The sequence below is a fragment of the Trachypithecus francoisi genome, unplaced genomic scaffold (assembly GCF_009764315.1).
Source record: "Trachypithecus francoisi isolate TF-2019V2 unplaced genomic scaffold, Tfra_2.0 Lachesis_group9, whole genome shotgun sequence".
NCBI lineage: Eukaryota > Metazoa > Chordata > Mammalia > Primates > Cercopithecidae > Trachypithecus > Trachypithecus francoisi.
Genome location: NW_022681474.1, coordinates 27,029,677 through 27,043,991, shown reverse-complemented (window position 1 = coordinate 27,043,991; position 14,315 = coordinate 27,029,677). Strand labels below are relative to the sequence as shown.

Genomic DNA, 14,315 nt, shown 5'->3' with positions numbered 1-14,315 from the left:
GAGACCGTAATCTGCATGTATACAGTGAACTCTCATTTGGATCTCAAAAGGAGGATCCAGTCATTACTTACAGCTTAACTAGACTATTTGGGAAACTAAGCCTAGAATAACTCTTACCCTACAAACCCTACCTAATCATATGCTTGCTTTTGCAGTTGCTTGGGACTTAGCTTAGGTCTCTCATGTTATACCCTGCTAAATCCTAGAAGTGGGGGATAAACTACAATGGATTTATGATAAATATGATAAATAGTTTCAAATATATGTAGCCTCATAGATGACTTCAGAGACTTCATTCACACAAATAGCTAAAAATAAGGAGGAAAAAGTTAGCAGTTCATCCAAGATTCAGTTACTTCTTATTTTCTTATTTCTTACTTACACTGTCTATTGCTAACCCAGTTTTTTTCCAGTGCTCCATTATTTGCTTTGATGCATCTTTCCAGTTGCATTTTACACACAGGTATGTTAAAGTGTTGTGAGAGATTGTGATTTAAAGAGCCATCAGGAAAAATAGATTTGAAAAGACAATGGAGCTTACAGAGAAAGAATGAGGAGTTAATATTTATTTATTTAGAGTCGGAGTCTCACTGTGTCGCTTAGGCTGGAGTGCAATGGTGCGATCTTGGCTCACTGCAACCTCCGCCTCCCGGGTTCAAGCAGTTCTCCTGCCTCAGCCGCCCAAGTAGCTGGGATTACAGATGCCCACCACCACGCCCAGCTAATTTTTGTATTTTTAGTAGAGACGGGTCTTCACCATGTTGTCCAGGCTGGTCTCTTTGGCCAGGCTGATCTCGAACTTCTGACCTCGTGATCTGCCTGCCTCAGCCTCCCAAATTGCTGAGATTACAGGTGTGAGCCACTGTGCCTGGCCTGGAGTTAATATTTATTAAATGTTTATGTACTCAGCTCTTCATATGCATTTCGCATTTAATCCACATTCATTCTTTGGGAGAAGTGCTTGTTGTATTCTTATTTTAATGATGAGAAAACTGAGGCTTTGAGAGGTTAAATAATTCCAATTAGCAAACTGCAAATGGCAGAGCCAGAGTTAGTGCCCGATTGAGTTGACTCAAAATCTCCAAATCCTATGTTCTTTTTTTCAAATTAGGTTTATAGATTTAGGGGGTACAAGTGCAGTTTTGTTACATGGGTATATTGCATAGTGGTGAAGTCTGGGCTTTTAGCATAACCGTCACCTGAATAGTGAACATTGTACAGATAATTTTCCTGCTCATCCCCTTCCACCTTCCCCACTTCTGGAGTCTCCAGTATCTATTATTCCCTTCTGTATGTCCATGTGTACCCATTGTTTAACTCCCACTTATGAGTGACAATGTGAGCCTATGTTCTGAACCATAATGCTAAACTGAAAATTAAAATTCTGGGTCAGATAAAAAGAGAGAATCACATTCCTATGCCAGTCCTCAGCAGCATGCAGCAATGCAATATACCTTTGTAACAAAACTGCACATGTACACTCAGAACCTGCAATAAAAGTTGGAAAAAAAAGAGATAGAATCAAAGTAGAATCTTGTGTTCTTAAAGAATGATGGGAGATAGGAAACAATGAGTAATTATTTTTTTCGATGTTAAATTCTAGAATAATTTTTACTTTTTATTTTTATTTTATTTTTTTTGACACAGAGTCTCTCGCTGTGTCGTCCAGGCTGGAGTGCAGTGGCGCCATCTTGGCTCACTGCTGCCTCCGCCTCCTGGGTTCCAGTGATTCTCCTGCCTCATCCTCCCAAGTATCTGGGATTACAGGCACGTGCCGTCACACTCAGCTAATTTTTGTATTTTTAGTAAAGACGGGCTTTCACCATGTTGGCCAGGCTAGTCTCAAACTCCTGACCACAGGTGATCCGCCCACCTCAGCCTTCCAAAGTGCTGTGATTATAGGTGTGAGCCACTGAACCCATTCTACTTTTTATGTTTATATTTGCTATGTACAAAAAGAAGCACACATATATATCATTTTGTATATCATATTGACTTAATATGGTATAATAAAATGACCCCTTAGGAACTCCTCACAGATCTTAACTTACAAATTACCCATGCTGTTGGAGTAATGTATGTGTTTTCCCCAAATCTCAGCCCCATGCTTCCTCATTCACACACTCCTATCCCCCCAGGATAACCACTTTCTTGAGTTTCATGATAAGCATCCTGTTGCTGCTTCTTTTGTTTAAATGTCTTTATTGAGATATGTTTGATATATAGTCAACTGTACATGTGTAAACTGTACAGTTCAGTAAGTTTATACGCAAGTATGCACCAGTGAAAACATCACCACAGTCAAGATTATTCACCGCCCTCCACATTTCCTCATGCGCCTTTGTAATCTCCATCCTCACACCCACCCAGAGCAACTGCTAATCTGCTTTCAGTCAGTATAGACTAGTATTTAGAATTTTTCTAGGATTTATATAAATGGAGCGTACAGTGTATACTCCTTCTCCTCCTCCTCCTCTTTTGTCTAGGTTCTTTAACTCAGCCTAATTAACATATTGCTACATATATCAGTAGTTGATCTCATGTTATTGCTAATTGCATTCTATTGTTTGGCTGTGTCACAGTTTATCCATTTATCTGTTGTTGAAATATTTCAGTTGTTTTCTGTTGGTGGCTATAACAAGTTGCTATGCACATTTATGTACAAGTCTTTATGTTGACATATGCTTTCAGTTTCTCTCTGAGTAGAATGGCTGTGTCATATGTTAGGTGTATGTTTAAGAAACTGTCAGACTGTTTTCCACCATTTTACATTCTCACTAGCAGTGTCTAAGAGTTCTAGTTGCTTCATATCCTGACCAACACTCGGTATGGTTAATTTTTATATAGCACATCTATTATGTGTGCAGTGGTATTTCATTATGGTTTTTAGTTTGCATTTCCATTATTGAATTTTGAGAGTTCCTTATGTATTCTAGATACAAGTCCTTTATCAGACACATTATTTGCCAATATATTCTCCCATTCTATGGCTTGCCTTTTCGTTTTCATAAAAGTGTAAGTGTGTATATATGTGTGTGTATATACTTTTCATAAAATATATATATTTTTTGAGACAAGATTTCATTCTGTAACCCAGGCTGGAGTGGTGTGATCACAGCTCACTGTAGCTTCAACCTCCTGGGCTCAGGTGATTCTCATGCCTTAGCCTCTTGGTAGCTGGGACAACAGGCATGCTCCACCACACCTGGCTAATTTGTTTGTTTGTTTGTTTGTTTTGAGACAATCTGGCTCTGTTGTCCAGGCTAGAGTGCAGTGGCATGATCTCGGCTTGCTGCAACCTCCACCTCACTGGTTCAAGCGATTCTCCTGCCTCAGCCACCTGAGTAGCTGGGATTACAGGTGCATGCCACCACACCTGGCTAATTTTTGTATTTTTAGTAGAGATGGGGTTTCACCATGTTGGCCAGACTGGCCTTGAACTCCTAACCTCAGATGATCCACCCACTTTAGCCTCCCAAAGTGCTGGGATTACAGGCATGAGCCACCGTGCCCATCTGCCTGGTTAATTTTTAAATTTTGTGTAGAGACAGGGTCTCCCTGTGTTGCTCAGGCAGGTCCTGGCTGAGATCCTTCTGCCTCAGCCTCCCAAAGTGCTGGGATTACAGGTGTGAGCCACCGTGGCTGGCCAAGAAGTGTCTTTCAAAGAGCAGAGGGTCTTAATTTTGATGAAGTTTCATTTATCTTTTATAAAATATTCATTGTATATTCTTCCAGTGAATTTTTTTTGTTGTTTCTGTTAATGGATTATGTTCCTTGGGGTTATAGCTAAGAAATCTTAACCTGAGTTCGTAAAGATTTTCCCCTGTTTTCTTCCAGAAGTTTCATAGTTTTAAGTGTTACATTTAGGTTTATGATCATTTATTTTATTTGACTTTTTTGAGACAGAGTCTCACTCCCCATTCAGGCGGGAGTGCAGTGGTGCAATCTCGGCTCACTACAACCTCCGCCTTCTGAGTTCAAGCAATTCTCCTGCCTCAGCCTCTCAAGTAGTGGAAATTATAGGTTTGTGCCACCACACCCAGCTAATTTTTATGTTTTTAGTAGAGACAGGATTTCACCATGTTGGCCAGGCTGGTCTTGAACTCCTGGCCTCGAGTGATCCACCTGCTTCGGCCTCCCAAAGTGCTGGGATTACAGGTGTGAGCCACTGTGGCCCGCCTAGGTGTATGATCATTTGAGTTAATTTTTGTTTGTGATACGAGTTACGGATCAAAGTTCTTTTCTTTTCTTGCACACAGCCTCCACACAGTCGTTCCAGGGCGATTTGTGTTTTCAAGTATTTGTATTATACTTGTACAATATTGACATGGGTTCATGCTTCTTTTGGATAAATACCTAGGAGTAGAATGGCAGCATCATGTGGTTATGGTTCTAGAGCAGGACTCCATATTCTGTTCTGTGAATCTGTGTATCTTGATGCCAATACTGTACTGTTGATTACTGCAGCTTTGTAAGTCTTGAAGATTTGTAGTCTGAGTGTTCCAACTTTGTTCTTTTTTGAAGTTGTTTTGGCTATTTTAGGTTCTTTGCATATAAAGTAGATTTTAGAAATACCATAGCAGCTTCCACACAAAAATCTCCTGAGATTTTGATTGGGATTGCACTGGATTTATAGATCATTTTGGGGAGAGTTCACATTGTAACAATGCTGAGTCTTCTAAATCATGGACATGATATATCTCTCTTTATTTATGCTTTAATATCTCTTAATGTTTTTGAGTTTCAGTCTGTAGATCTTACAAACCTTTTGTCAGGTTTATCCCTAAATATTTCATATTTTTAATGTAATTATAAATGGTATTTTAAAAAGGTTTAAATTTCTAGTTGCTTATTGCTAGTATATGGAAATGCTTTTTTTTTTTTTTTTGGTGTACTGTATTACTACTTTCACTAACATTCCATTTACTAGAATTCAATCATATGGCCACCCCTACCGCAAGTTTGGAGTTTGGCTGGGCAATGTTACCACCTAGTTACCTTTTCACCTTTGTATCAGGCTAATTATTGTGGCACAGTACATAGACTCACTGGTGGAAGATCATAAAAAGTATAATAGAAGCAAGACTATTCAAGTATTTGCAATTTAATAAAGGTGACCTTTTCAAAATGCTGGGATTAACTTGGAGTTGTAATTTAAAACAAAATCTTAGTAGCTATGCAGACATGTTAAGTGTAAGATAGATACCTATCAGGTTGGGGAGAGGCTTGGGCTAGAAATACAAATTTGGGAGTCATTTGCATATAGTCGGTGTTTAATGTAGTAAATGGAATGAAATCACCAAAAGACAGAGTACAGCTAGAGAAGTCCATAGACTGAGCCCTGGGTGTCTCCAGGTTCAGAAACTTAGCAGATGGAAACAAAGGAGCCTGAGACAAAGTCGCCTGTGAGTTGGAAGAAAAATCAGTGTGAGAAGTCAAGTGGAGAAAATTCTTCAAGAAGGAAGAAGTGATCCCTGTGCCAATAAGGGCACATAAGATGGGAACTGAGAATTGATCATTCAGTTTAAAATGTGGAAGTCATGGGTGACCCTGACAAGAGCAGTTTCTGGGAGTTAGGCGCATAAAAACCTGATTTAAAGGGATTTCAGAGAAACGGAAGGAAAAGAACTGGAAACAGCAAGTACAGATAACTTTTAAGGAGTTTTGCTCCAAAGAGAAGCAGACAAACGAGGTGGTAGCTGGAGAGGGTTGTGTGTGATCAAGAGAGAGTTTTGGCCAGGTGCGGTGGCTCACACCTGTAATCCCACCACTTTCGGAAGCTGAGGCAGGAGGATCACTTGAGCACATGAGCTCAAGACCAGCCTGAGCAACACAGTGAGACCTTGTCTCTACAAAAAAAAAAAAAAAAAAAATTAGCGTGGTGACATTCACCTGTAGTCCCACCTACCTGGGAGGGTGAGGCAGGAGTTATCTCCTGAGTCCCCGTGATCCAGTCTGCAATGAACCACGATCATGCCACTGCATTCCAGCCCAGGCCACAGAGCAAGACCCTGTCTCAAAAAAAAAAAAAAAAAGATTTTGTTAAGCTTAAAAAAATTACAAAATACGTGCATGCAAATGGGAATGCTATATATAGTAAAGAGAGAATAAGTGATGCAAAAGAGAGAGGGGAGAATTGTTGGACCTGTATCTTTGAGTAGTAAGAGGGGAGGATCTCGTCTCAACCGCTGGCGCCTTGGGAGAATGGACAGCTCATCCATCATAGCAGAAGGGAAGGCAGGGGAACATGGGCACGGTTGCAGGTTGGTGGGGTGATCATGGCAGGCGATTCAGTTCTTATTGTATTGCTTCTGTTTTCTGAGTGTAATAGAAAGCAGGACCATCTGCTGCAGGTGAGGGTGGGGAAAAGGGATGAAATAGTCATCTAGGATGAATGACCAGAGAGAAATGTGTCACTATTGACAGACAACACTAAAGGCTCTCTTGAGGTTGGTAGTCATGAACTTAGAGTGAAATAGCTTAGTTTTTGTTTTTCTCCACCCATGTTCGCCTGCATAAGTGCAGCAGGCCGGGAGTAGGCTGTGTTGATTTATCCAGGGTTAGGTTTTGTCAGGCAACTTGGAAGAAGTGGGAGAGGGTAAAGGAGTGAACTGAAGCTAGCTTAAGAGGAAAGTGAGAACATGGGGTGATGAGGGACAGGGAAAGGGTGGTAGGGTCAGCTCCAGATTGAAGAATTGTAAGGACTGGGAAATGAGAGGGAATGAACTAAATAGTGAACTAATAATAGGTGGTGGTTCTAGCAGGGATTCTTGATTTGGGCTTGTAAGGGGGTTTCAGTCATGCCCAAGTGAAAGCAGAGTGGAGGAGAGGAGGTCAAAGAACAAGAAGGCCAGGATATCAGAAGGATTATCTATGTGGATGTTGAATTCGTGCTCAGAACCTGAAGACCTTTTCTATTATTTTCTAATGTCCTTTGTTGCTGTTGGACTATCTGATAAGGTTTAGGTTTCTTTCTTGGTTGGAGTTTTGTATCTCTTCTTTCATGCTTTCTGTTTCTTAATCCATAGTGCTCTTTAAAATTTCTTTGGTATTATCTTTCATTCTTTCTACTGCATTTCTAATTTTAGCAATTATATTTCTATTTTCTGAGAGTTCTTTCTTCTGACTAATTTTGTATAGCATGATTTTCTAGAAAAAAATTCTAGGTTTTGATCATTGCATGCTTTGTTATAATAATATAATAAATTTTAGTGTTTGATAATTGCATGCTTTGTGTAATTTATACATCCAAAAATGGTTCATATCGGTGCTTAGGTATTAACATGTTTACATAGAATTTTTTTTAGGTGAGGAAGTTTATTGTGTTATGTAATTAACTTTTACATATCTTTTCACTTTAGGTCTCAAAAAATAAAGATGGAAAAGAACAAAGTGAAACTGTATCACTGTCCGAAGATGAAACATTCTCCTGGCCAGGTCCCAAAACAGTTATGTTGAAAAGAACATCTCAAGGCTTTGGGTTTACATTAAGACATTTTATTGTTTATCCCCCAGAGTCTGCAATTCAATTTTCATATAAGGTAAGAGAAATAGTTACAGCAACTTGAAAAAAACCACAAGGCCATTCCTATCCCCTTCTAGTCTTCCTCTTCCTTCCCTCTGGCCTTTTTTCTGTCTTAAAAGAATTAAACATTACATTTGAATTTTTATTATATTATTTTTCTCCTTTTAGGTATTTTCCCACCTTCAAGAACAAAACAAAACTTTAGTCTTCTCTGAAAGATCATTTTGATTCTAAACTCCAAATCTGTATTTTTTAAGGACTTCTAATTCCAGACTTCATTCTACTTTTTCTAATATGTAACTATTTGTTATCTAAAAAAGTAGTGAGTTTTCTGGGCAGACTATTCAGAGGAAATGGTTCACTAAAATATTCCAGCAGTTATAGAAAATTAGTAGAATTAGAACAATGCTTAACTTTCAGATATGTAATATGATGGCATGTTAGAATTTAGAAACACAGCTTCTCATCAGAATTAATTACATTGACAGGCTTCAGTGGACAGTAACACAGCCTGAAAAGGACAGCCTGAGATAATTATAAGAGCAGTTGACACACTGAGTACTTGCCCTGTGTTCCTTACCATTTGTTATAAGCGTTATCTTACTTTATCCACACCAGAATCCTGTGGAGCAGGTGGTATTATTCGCCCCATATAACAGATGTGGAAACTGATCTGGGTCATAAAACAGATAAGTAGTTGATCTGGGATTTGAATTTGACCAATATGCATGCTTGATGCTGAACTGTTACACAATAGCATAATGGAAATAATGATATTCAGAAGAATTATGAGACCCTGGCCAGACCACTTCTTTTGACCTCTAGATTTCCATTTTCATTTGTAGGAATTGAACTAGGGTATGAGAAAGTCTTTTCTAATTCTAAATATCTATGACTGCTAAACTGCCTTTTAAAAAGTAGTGTCTGTCTATATTTGTATCTAGAGACCACAGTTTTAAATTATTTTTTTTGTTAAATATGTCTTTCTAGTAATGTCCTACAGGATATGCTTTTTTGAAATACGGAATAGCTTATTTTTTCTTTCCTTTTTTTCAATTAATTTTTTTATATTTGGCTACTTTAACACTGAGATAACAGGAAACAACTGAGTATCTTTTAAGGATTGTATATAATTGCTACCTTTGGAGTGAAATTTATCTGTTTGGGTTTTCTCAAATGTGTATAAAACAACTGGACTAGAACTCTTAAGAATCTAGTTGATACTAAAAAGTCTCAGATAGTGTTACTTATGCATTAAGTCACATATGAGAGCCCTTGATAATTACATTAGGATTGTGTATTTTTTTGTCTTTGTTTTGGTTTGGTTTTGAATAAGAACTTTGGGTCCTGATGAACATATAGGTAGTACAATGTTTTATAAGATAATTTTACCAAACTTATATAAACATGTATTATTATTATTGGAAAATATTTCTAGAAATTTTAGTAGCATACTACAATAAATCCTCACTTAACATTGTCAATTGATTTTTGGAAACTACAACTTTAAGTGAAATGTATTTAAGTGATAACTGATCTTATGTTGGCTAGAGTTTACTTGGTATATTTCTGATCAAAAAAAAAATCACCAAACTTGTAAATAAAGACGAAAACATTTCCAGTATTAAACATTGAAGTAAATGTGAGGTGTTCATACACTTAAGAAAGAGTTATAAAAACAAGTCCAGATTTGAGGGTGGCTGGAGCCTATCCTGGCAGTTCATGCAGCTCAGAGCACGAGTTGGGACCTAACCCTGGACAGGATGCTGTCCATCCCATTGCAGAGCACACACACAGCTGCACTCATTCAGACAGGGACAATGTGGGCACACCTGTGAATCGAACAGGCACAGTTTTGGCATGTGGGAGGGAACCACAGTACGTAGAGAAAACCCACACAGTGGGGAGAATGTGGAAACTTCACACATACAGAACCCCAGTGGGGAATTAATTTTTCTCGTGGACGTTACAACAAAACAACTTTGCATGAAATGATGGTATTCCAGGACATGCTTACACTTGTTAACAGCATGGTCATTGGCGTCAAAAGAGCCTGGGTTTGAATTCCATTTCTGCCTCCTGTTAGATCTGTGACCTTGGATAAGCCAACTAACAGACAATAGTAGTACCTCCTTTACAGGCTGTGTAATGATTAAATGATACAGTACTTGTAACACACTTAACATAGAAATTGACACTGTTATTGCTTAATAAATTTTAGCTATTAATGCTATTATTAAATACAGATGTTCTTGCAAATAGGGCTCTGTCTTGTAAATTTTACATGGAAAATATGTATTGGAATCTTTTCCATTTTAATTATGAAATTTTATCAGTTCACTTCAAATGAATTAAAAATTTTAATATTGTATAGCTTTTAGAAAATGTGTAATTAATATAACAGTGTTGTTATTTTGTCACTTAGCTGGCAACCTCAGTCTCAGACCATATCTTATCATCAGAAGAAGAAAAAAAAAAAACATTGGGCAGCCTAAATAAAGGTCAAAAAATTATGTCATAAATTATCAGCCCTTCACCCGATGTCTGTTTTTCTTTCTGAGGTACATGGTAGCTCCAGTATGGTAGAGGCTCAGCAAATATTTGAAAAAGTGTATTTTTAGACTAGTTTTTAAAGGTTCCTTTTCTAGTTTTCCAGCTAGAGGTAGATAACATGGCAGCAAGACAGCTCGGTAGCAATGAAAGAGACAAAGTAGATAAACTTCAAAATTGAATACAATAATTTAAATATGTAGCAATTTGGGACCAGTCCATTTATATAGACAGCTCTGGGTCCTGTAATATCCCCTGAAGGCACATTTAAGTGTGGTACAGTAAGCGATGACCTGGCCTTTCCTTCTATCCAACTGCCTACTTGACAAGTTCACTCCATTAGAAAGCTCACCCTCAAATGCCAAAAACTGAACTGATGTCCTGTCCCTAAGCTGGCTTCACCCACAGCCTTGTTACCTCTCTCTGTGAAAACTCTTACCTTTCCAGGGAAAGGTACTTCCTATACTATTATTGAAGATGGGCTATACATTTGCTTTTGAGCTTGCAGTGGCTGTAGAAGAGAATATGATCAATTAAGAATATTGTAGGTGAGATCGTAATTGGCACAATTTGGGGAGGTCAATTTGAATTAAAATGAGCCTTGCTGTGATTAACAAGAGTTTATAAATGTATACTCATGTATGTATATATATATTTTTATTTGTAGGATGAAGAAAATGGAAACAGAGGAGGTATGCTATAAACCTTTTAATTTGTCTCTGAATGTTTTTCTACCCATTTCTTTATGTTCTTTAAGTGATACTAAATGAGATGATACAATTTTTAGTGTTCAAATGTATAATAATTCTTAGGTGTGAGAGTCATAGAATTAAATTTTTTTTTACTGTGGACTTCAAAGTTTTATGAATTCCGTTGTCTCAATTTGAACGTGTAATGTTTTTATTGTTAATTGTATGTGTTTTTGTAGAGGAATGTATCATTATAATTCCAAGGAGAGTACTTAAGATTTTTATTTCAATTAGTAATCTTTCTAAATGAGGTGATCATTTTAGGTAAGGAATGCTATGTGTTTTATCAGTTAGGTGTATTGAGTCAAATATTGAAAAGAGGGTTTGAGTTATTCTTGTAGTTAATGTTACTGTTGATTTAAACATTAATGAATGTGAAAGGACAGTCAGGCTGGAGATAAAATTATTTCTTAATAACTGATTTTAAATCAACTTGAACGAGTTAAAATTCACACTCAACAAAATGCACCCATTAAAAACTTTTATTTCTAGATAATTTTCAACAACAAAGTTGCAAAAATAGTACAGAGAATTTTCATGTATCCTTTATTTTACTTTCTCTAGTGTTAAAAACTTACAATACCATGGGGGGCCGGGCGCGGTGGCTCACACCTGTAATCCCAGCACTTTGGGAGGCTGAGGCGGGTGGATCATGAGGTCAGGAGATCCAGACCGTCCTAGCTAACAGGGTGAAAATCCTATCTCTACTAAAAATACTAAAAACTAGCTGGGCGTGGTGGCTGATGCCTGTAGTCCCAGCTACTCGGGAGGCTGAGGCAGGAGAATGGCGTGAACTCAGGAGGCGGAGCTTGCAGTGAACCGAGATCACACCACTGCACTCCAGCCTGGGTGACAGAGCGAGACTCCATCTCAAAAAAAAAAACAAAAAAAATTTACAATACTGTGGTACAATCAACAAAACTAAGCAATTAGCATTGATACAGGACTACTATATAAACTACAGACTTTATTTAGATGTCACCAGTTTTTCTGCTAGTATCCTTGTTCTCTTCCAGAATCCCACGTTGTATTCACTTGTCATGTCCCTTTAGTCTTTCCTTGTATTTTATTACTAGTACTGATCAGTTATTGTATAGAATGTCCTTCATTTTCAGTTTATCTGATGTTTTCTCATTAGTTCAAGGTCATACATGTTTAGCAAGAATACCACATTTGCATCTATTGTAAGTGTACAGTTTGGTAAGTTTTGATGAATATATAACCGTGAAATCACTACCCCGATTAAGATGTGATATCAAAAACAACCTTTCTATTATTCCATAAAGTTCCCTTGTGCTCCTTTTTATTCTGCTGTCTTCAGACAATCACTGACCTGATTTTTATCACTATATAGGTTAATTTTTGTCTCTTCTAGATTTTTTTTTTTTTAATAAATGAAATAATACAGCATGTACTCTTTTGTCAGGCACAATATTTTTTACCTTCACTGTATTATGTGTATGGGCACTGATAGTACTACTTTTTTTTCATTTGCGTGAATATACCACAAATTGTTTAACCACTCCACCTGTTGATGGACCTTTGTAACAACCGTTTGAGGTCTTGAAAAGGTTATGGGTTAAAATGAGAAGGAAATGGCTTTTTTTTTTTTTTTTTGCACTATCAAAAGTAATCTGAGGGTGTAGGGCCAGGCAGGACTCTTCATAGTTGTCACTGGTACAAGATGAGCCACTCCGGCATCACCATCTGTCATGTACCAGGGTTTAGGATGAATTCCAAATGCTACTTGGCATGGGTTAGAAGTAAGCCTTAGTGGGGAAAGGGAAAACTCACAAAGCTGGCATCAGCAAGAGAAAAGAGGATATAGGTACTCCATCTTCCCGTCATCCTAAAGGCTGATGTGCTGGTGCCTGGACAACCTACTGGACACACAGCGTCTAGAATTCATGCCTCTTATGAGGGGAGTATACTTCGAATAAATGTAGAAAGACATTGTTATAAAACTTCATGCAGATCATCATGTGTCTGACATAGCTCACTGAAGTGAATGGATTTAGTTTGTGCTTTGGCTAGGGAGAATAAACTTGAATATTTATAAGGGAAAACTAGAAGATCTATTGTAGATTCAGCAGAAGGTGATTTGAAGAGGAATAATAGAGTGAGCCTGAAGGGTATGATCTGCTGGAGAAGATAACAGTTTGCCTATTTTAATTATTAATATATGCTTAATTTCACTCAGAAAAAGGGTTTATGGCCACATGAAGAAATAACTTATTTATAGCAAGATAAAATATAAGGTCAAGAGTTTACAGTAAAAAATGAATTAAATTCACATTCAGAAGATTTAGTACATGTAAGTTCATGCTTTAGGTCCTAGACTGTTATTGTTGTTATTATTATTTTTTGAGACAGAGTCTCACTCTGTCGCCAGGCTGGAGTGCAGTGGCATGATCTCAGCCCAATGCAACCTTCTCCTTCTGGGTTCAAGTGATTCTCCTGCCTCACTGCCCCGCCGCTGCCACCCCGAGTAGCTGGGACTAAAAGTGCGTGCCACCACTCCCACTTTGTATTTTTAGTAGAAACGAGGTTTCACCATGTTGGCCTGGATGGTCTGTATCTCTTGACCTCGTGATCTGCCAGCCTCGGCCTCGCAAAGTGCTGGGGTTACAGGCGTGAGCCACTGCACCCAGCTGGTCCTATACTGTTATTAAAGATGGGCTGGAAGTTTGCTTTTGAGCTTGCCAGTGGTCATAGAAAAGATGAGAATATGATCAGTTAAGGATACACATTATTCCTAAGAAAAAACATTCTGTTTGCACTGAGGTCTGAGACAGGTTTCTCCCTTGGAAAACAAAGTGATACAGTAGATGATATTTTCAACACCATTTCTTCTTACGGCTGTTTTTAAAGTGGTTCCTCAGTGTAAGCTGACTGCAAACCCGAAGGTCTCATTCAGCTTAAAGCGCTTCTCAGCTGGGGATGATATTGCTCCCTGGAGGGCATATGGTAATGTACCCTCTTTATACGCATCTTTATCACAATTGGGAGAGGGGGAGTGTGTATTGGCATCTGGTGGATAGAGGCCAGAGGTGCTGTTGAAACAGTGCACAGGGCAGCCCCCCACAACAAAGAATTATCTGGGTCAGGCACAGTGGCTCACGCCTGTAACCCCAGCACTTTCGAAGGCTGAGGTGGGCGGATCACTGGAGGTCAGGAGTTTGAGACCAGCCTGGCCAACATGGTGAAACCTCTTCTCTACTAAAAATACAAAAAATTATCCAGGGGTGGGGGTGCACGCTTCTAATCCCAGCTACTCACGAGGCTGAGGCAGGAGAATCGCTTGAACCTGGGAGACGGAGGTTGCAGTGAGCCAAGATCACACCGCTGCACTCTAATGTGGATGACAGAGCAAGAGTCTGTCTCAAAATAAAAATAATAATAATAATAGTTATTACTATTACCTGGTCCCAAATATTAATAGTGCAAGGGCAAGAAACCCTGGTTTAAAGTGATGGGCACCAAAGCATTGT

General features: G+C 38.4%; 1 protein-coding gene across 11 annotated transcripts in view; it reads left to right on the top strand.

Moving 5' to 3' along the window:
- The window catches only part of ARHGAP21 (Rho GTPase activating protein 21), a 142,982-nt gene that overhangs the window by 46,478 nt on the left and 82,189 nt on the right, over window positions 1-14,315 (top strand). For all 11 annotated transcript variants that reach the window (XM_033209913.1, XM_033209907.1, XM_033209912.1 and 8 more), the window contains exons 3-4: window positions 7,362-7,541; window positions 10,743-10,767. In XM_033209913.1, the coding sequence (XP_033065804.1) occupies window positions 7,362-7,541; window positions 10,743-10,767 (205 nt within the window). The remainder of the gene's footprint in view (window positions 1-7,361; window positions 7,542-10,742; window positions 10,768-14,315) is intronic.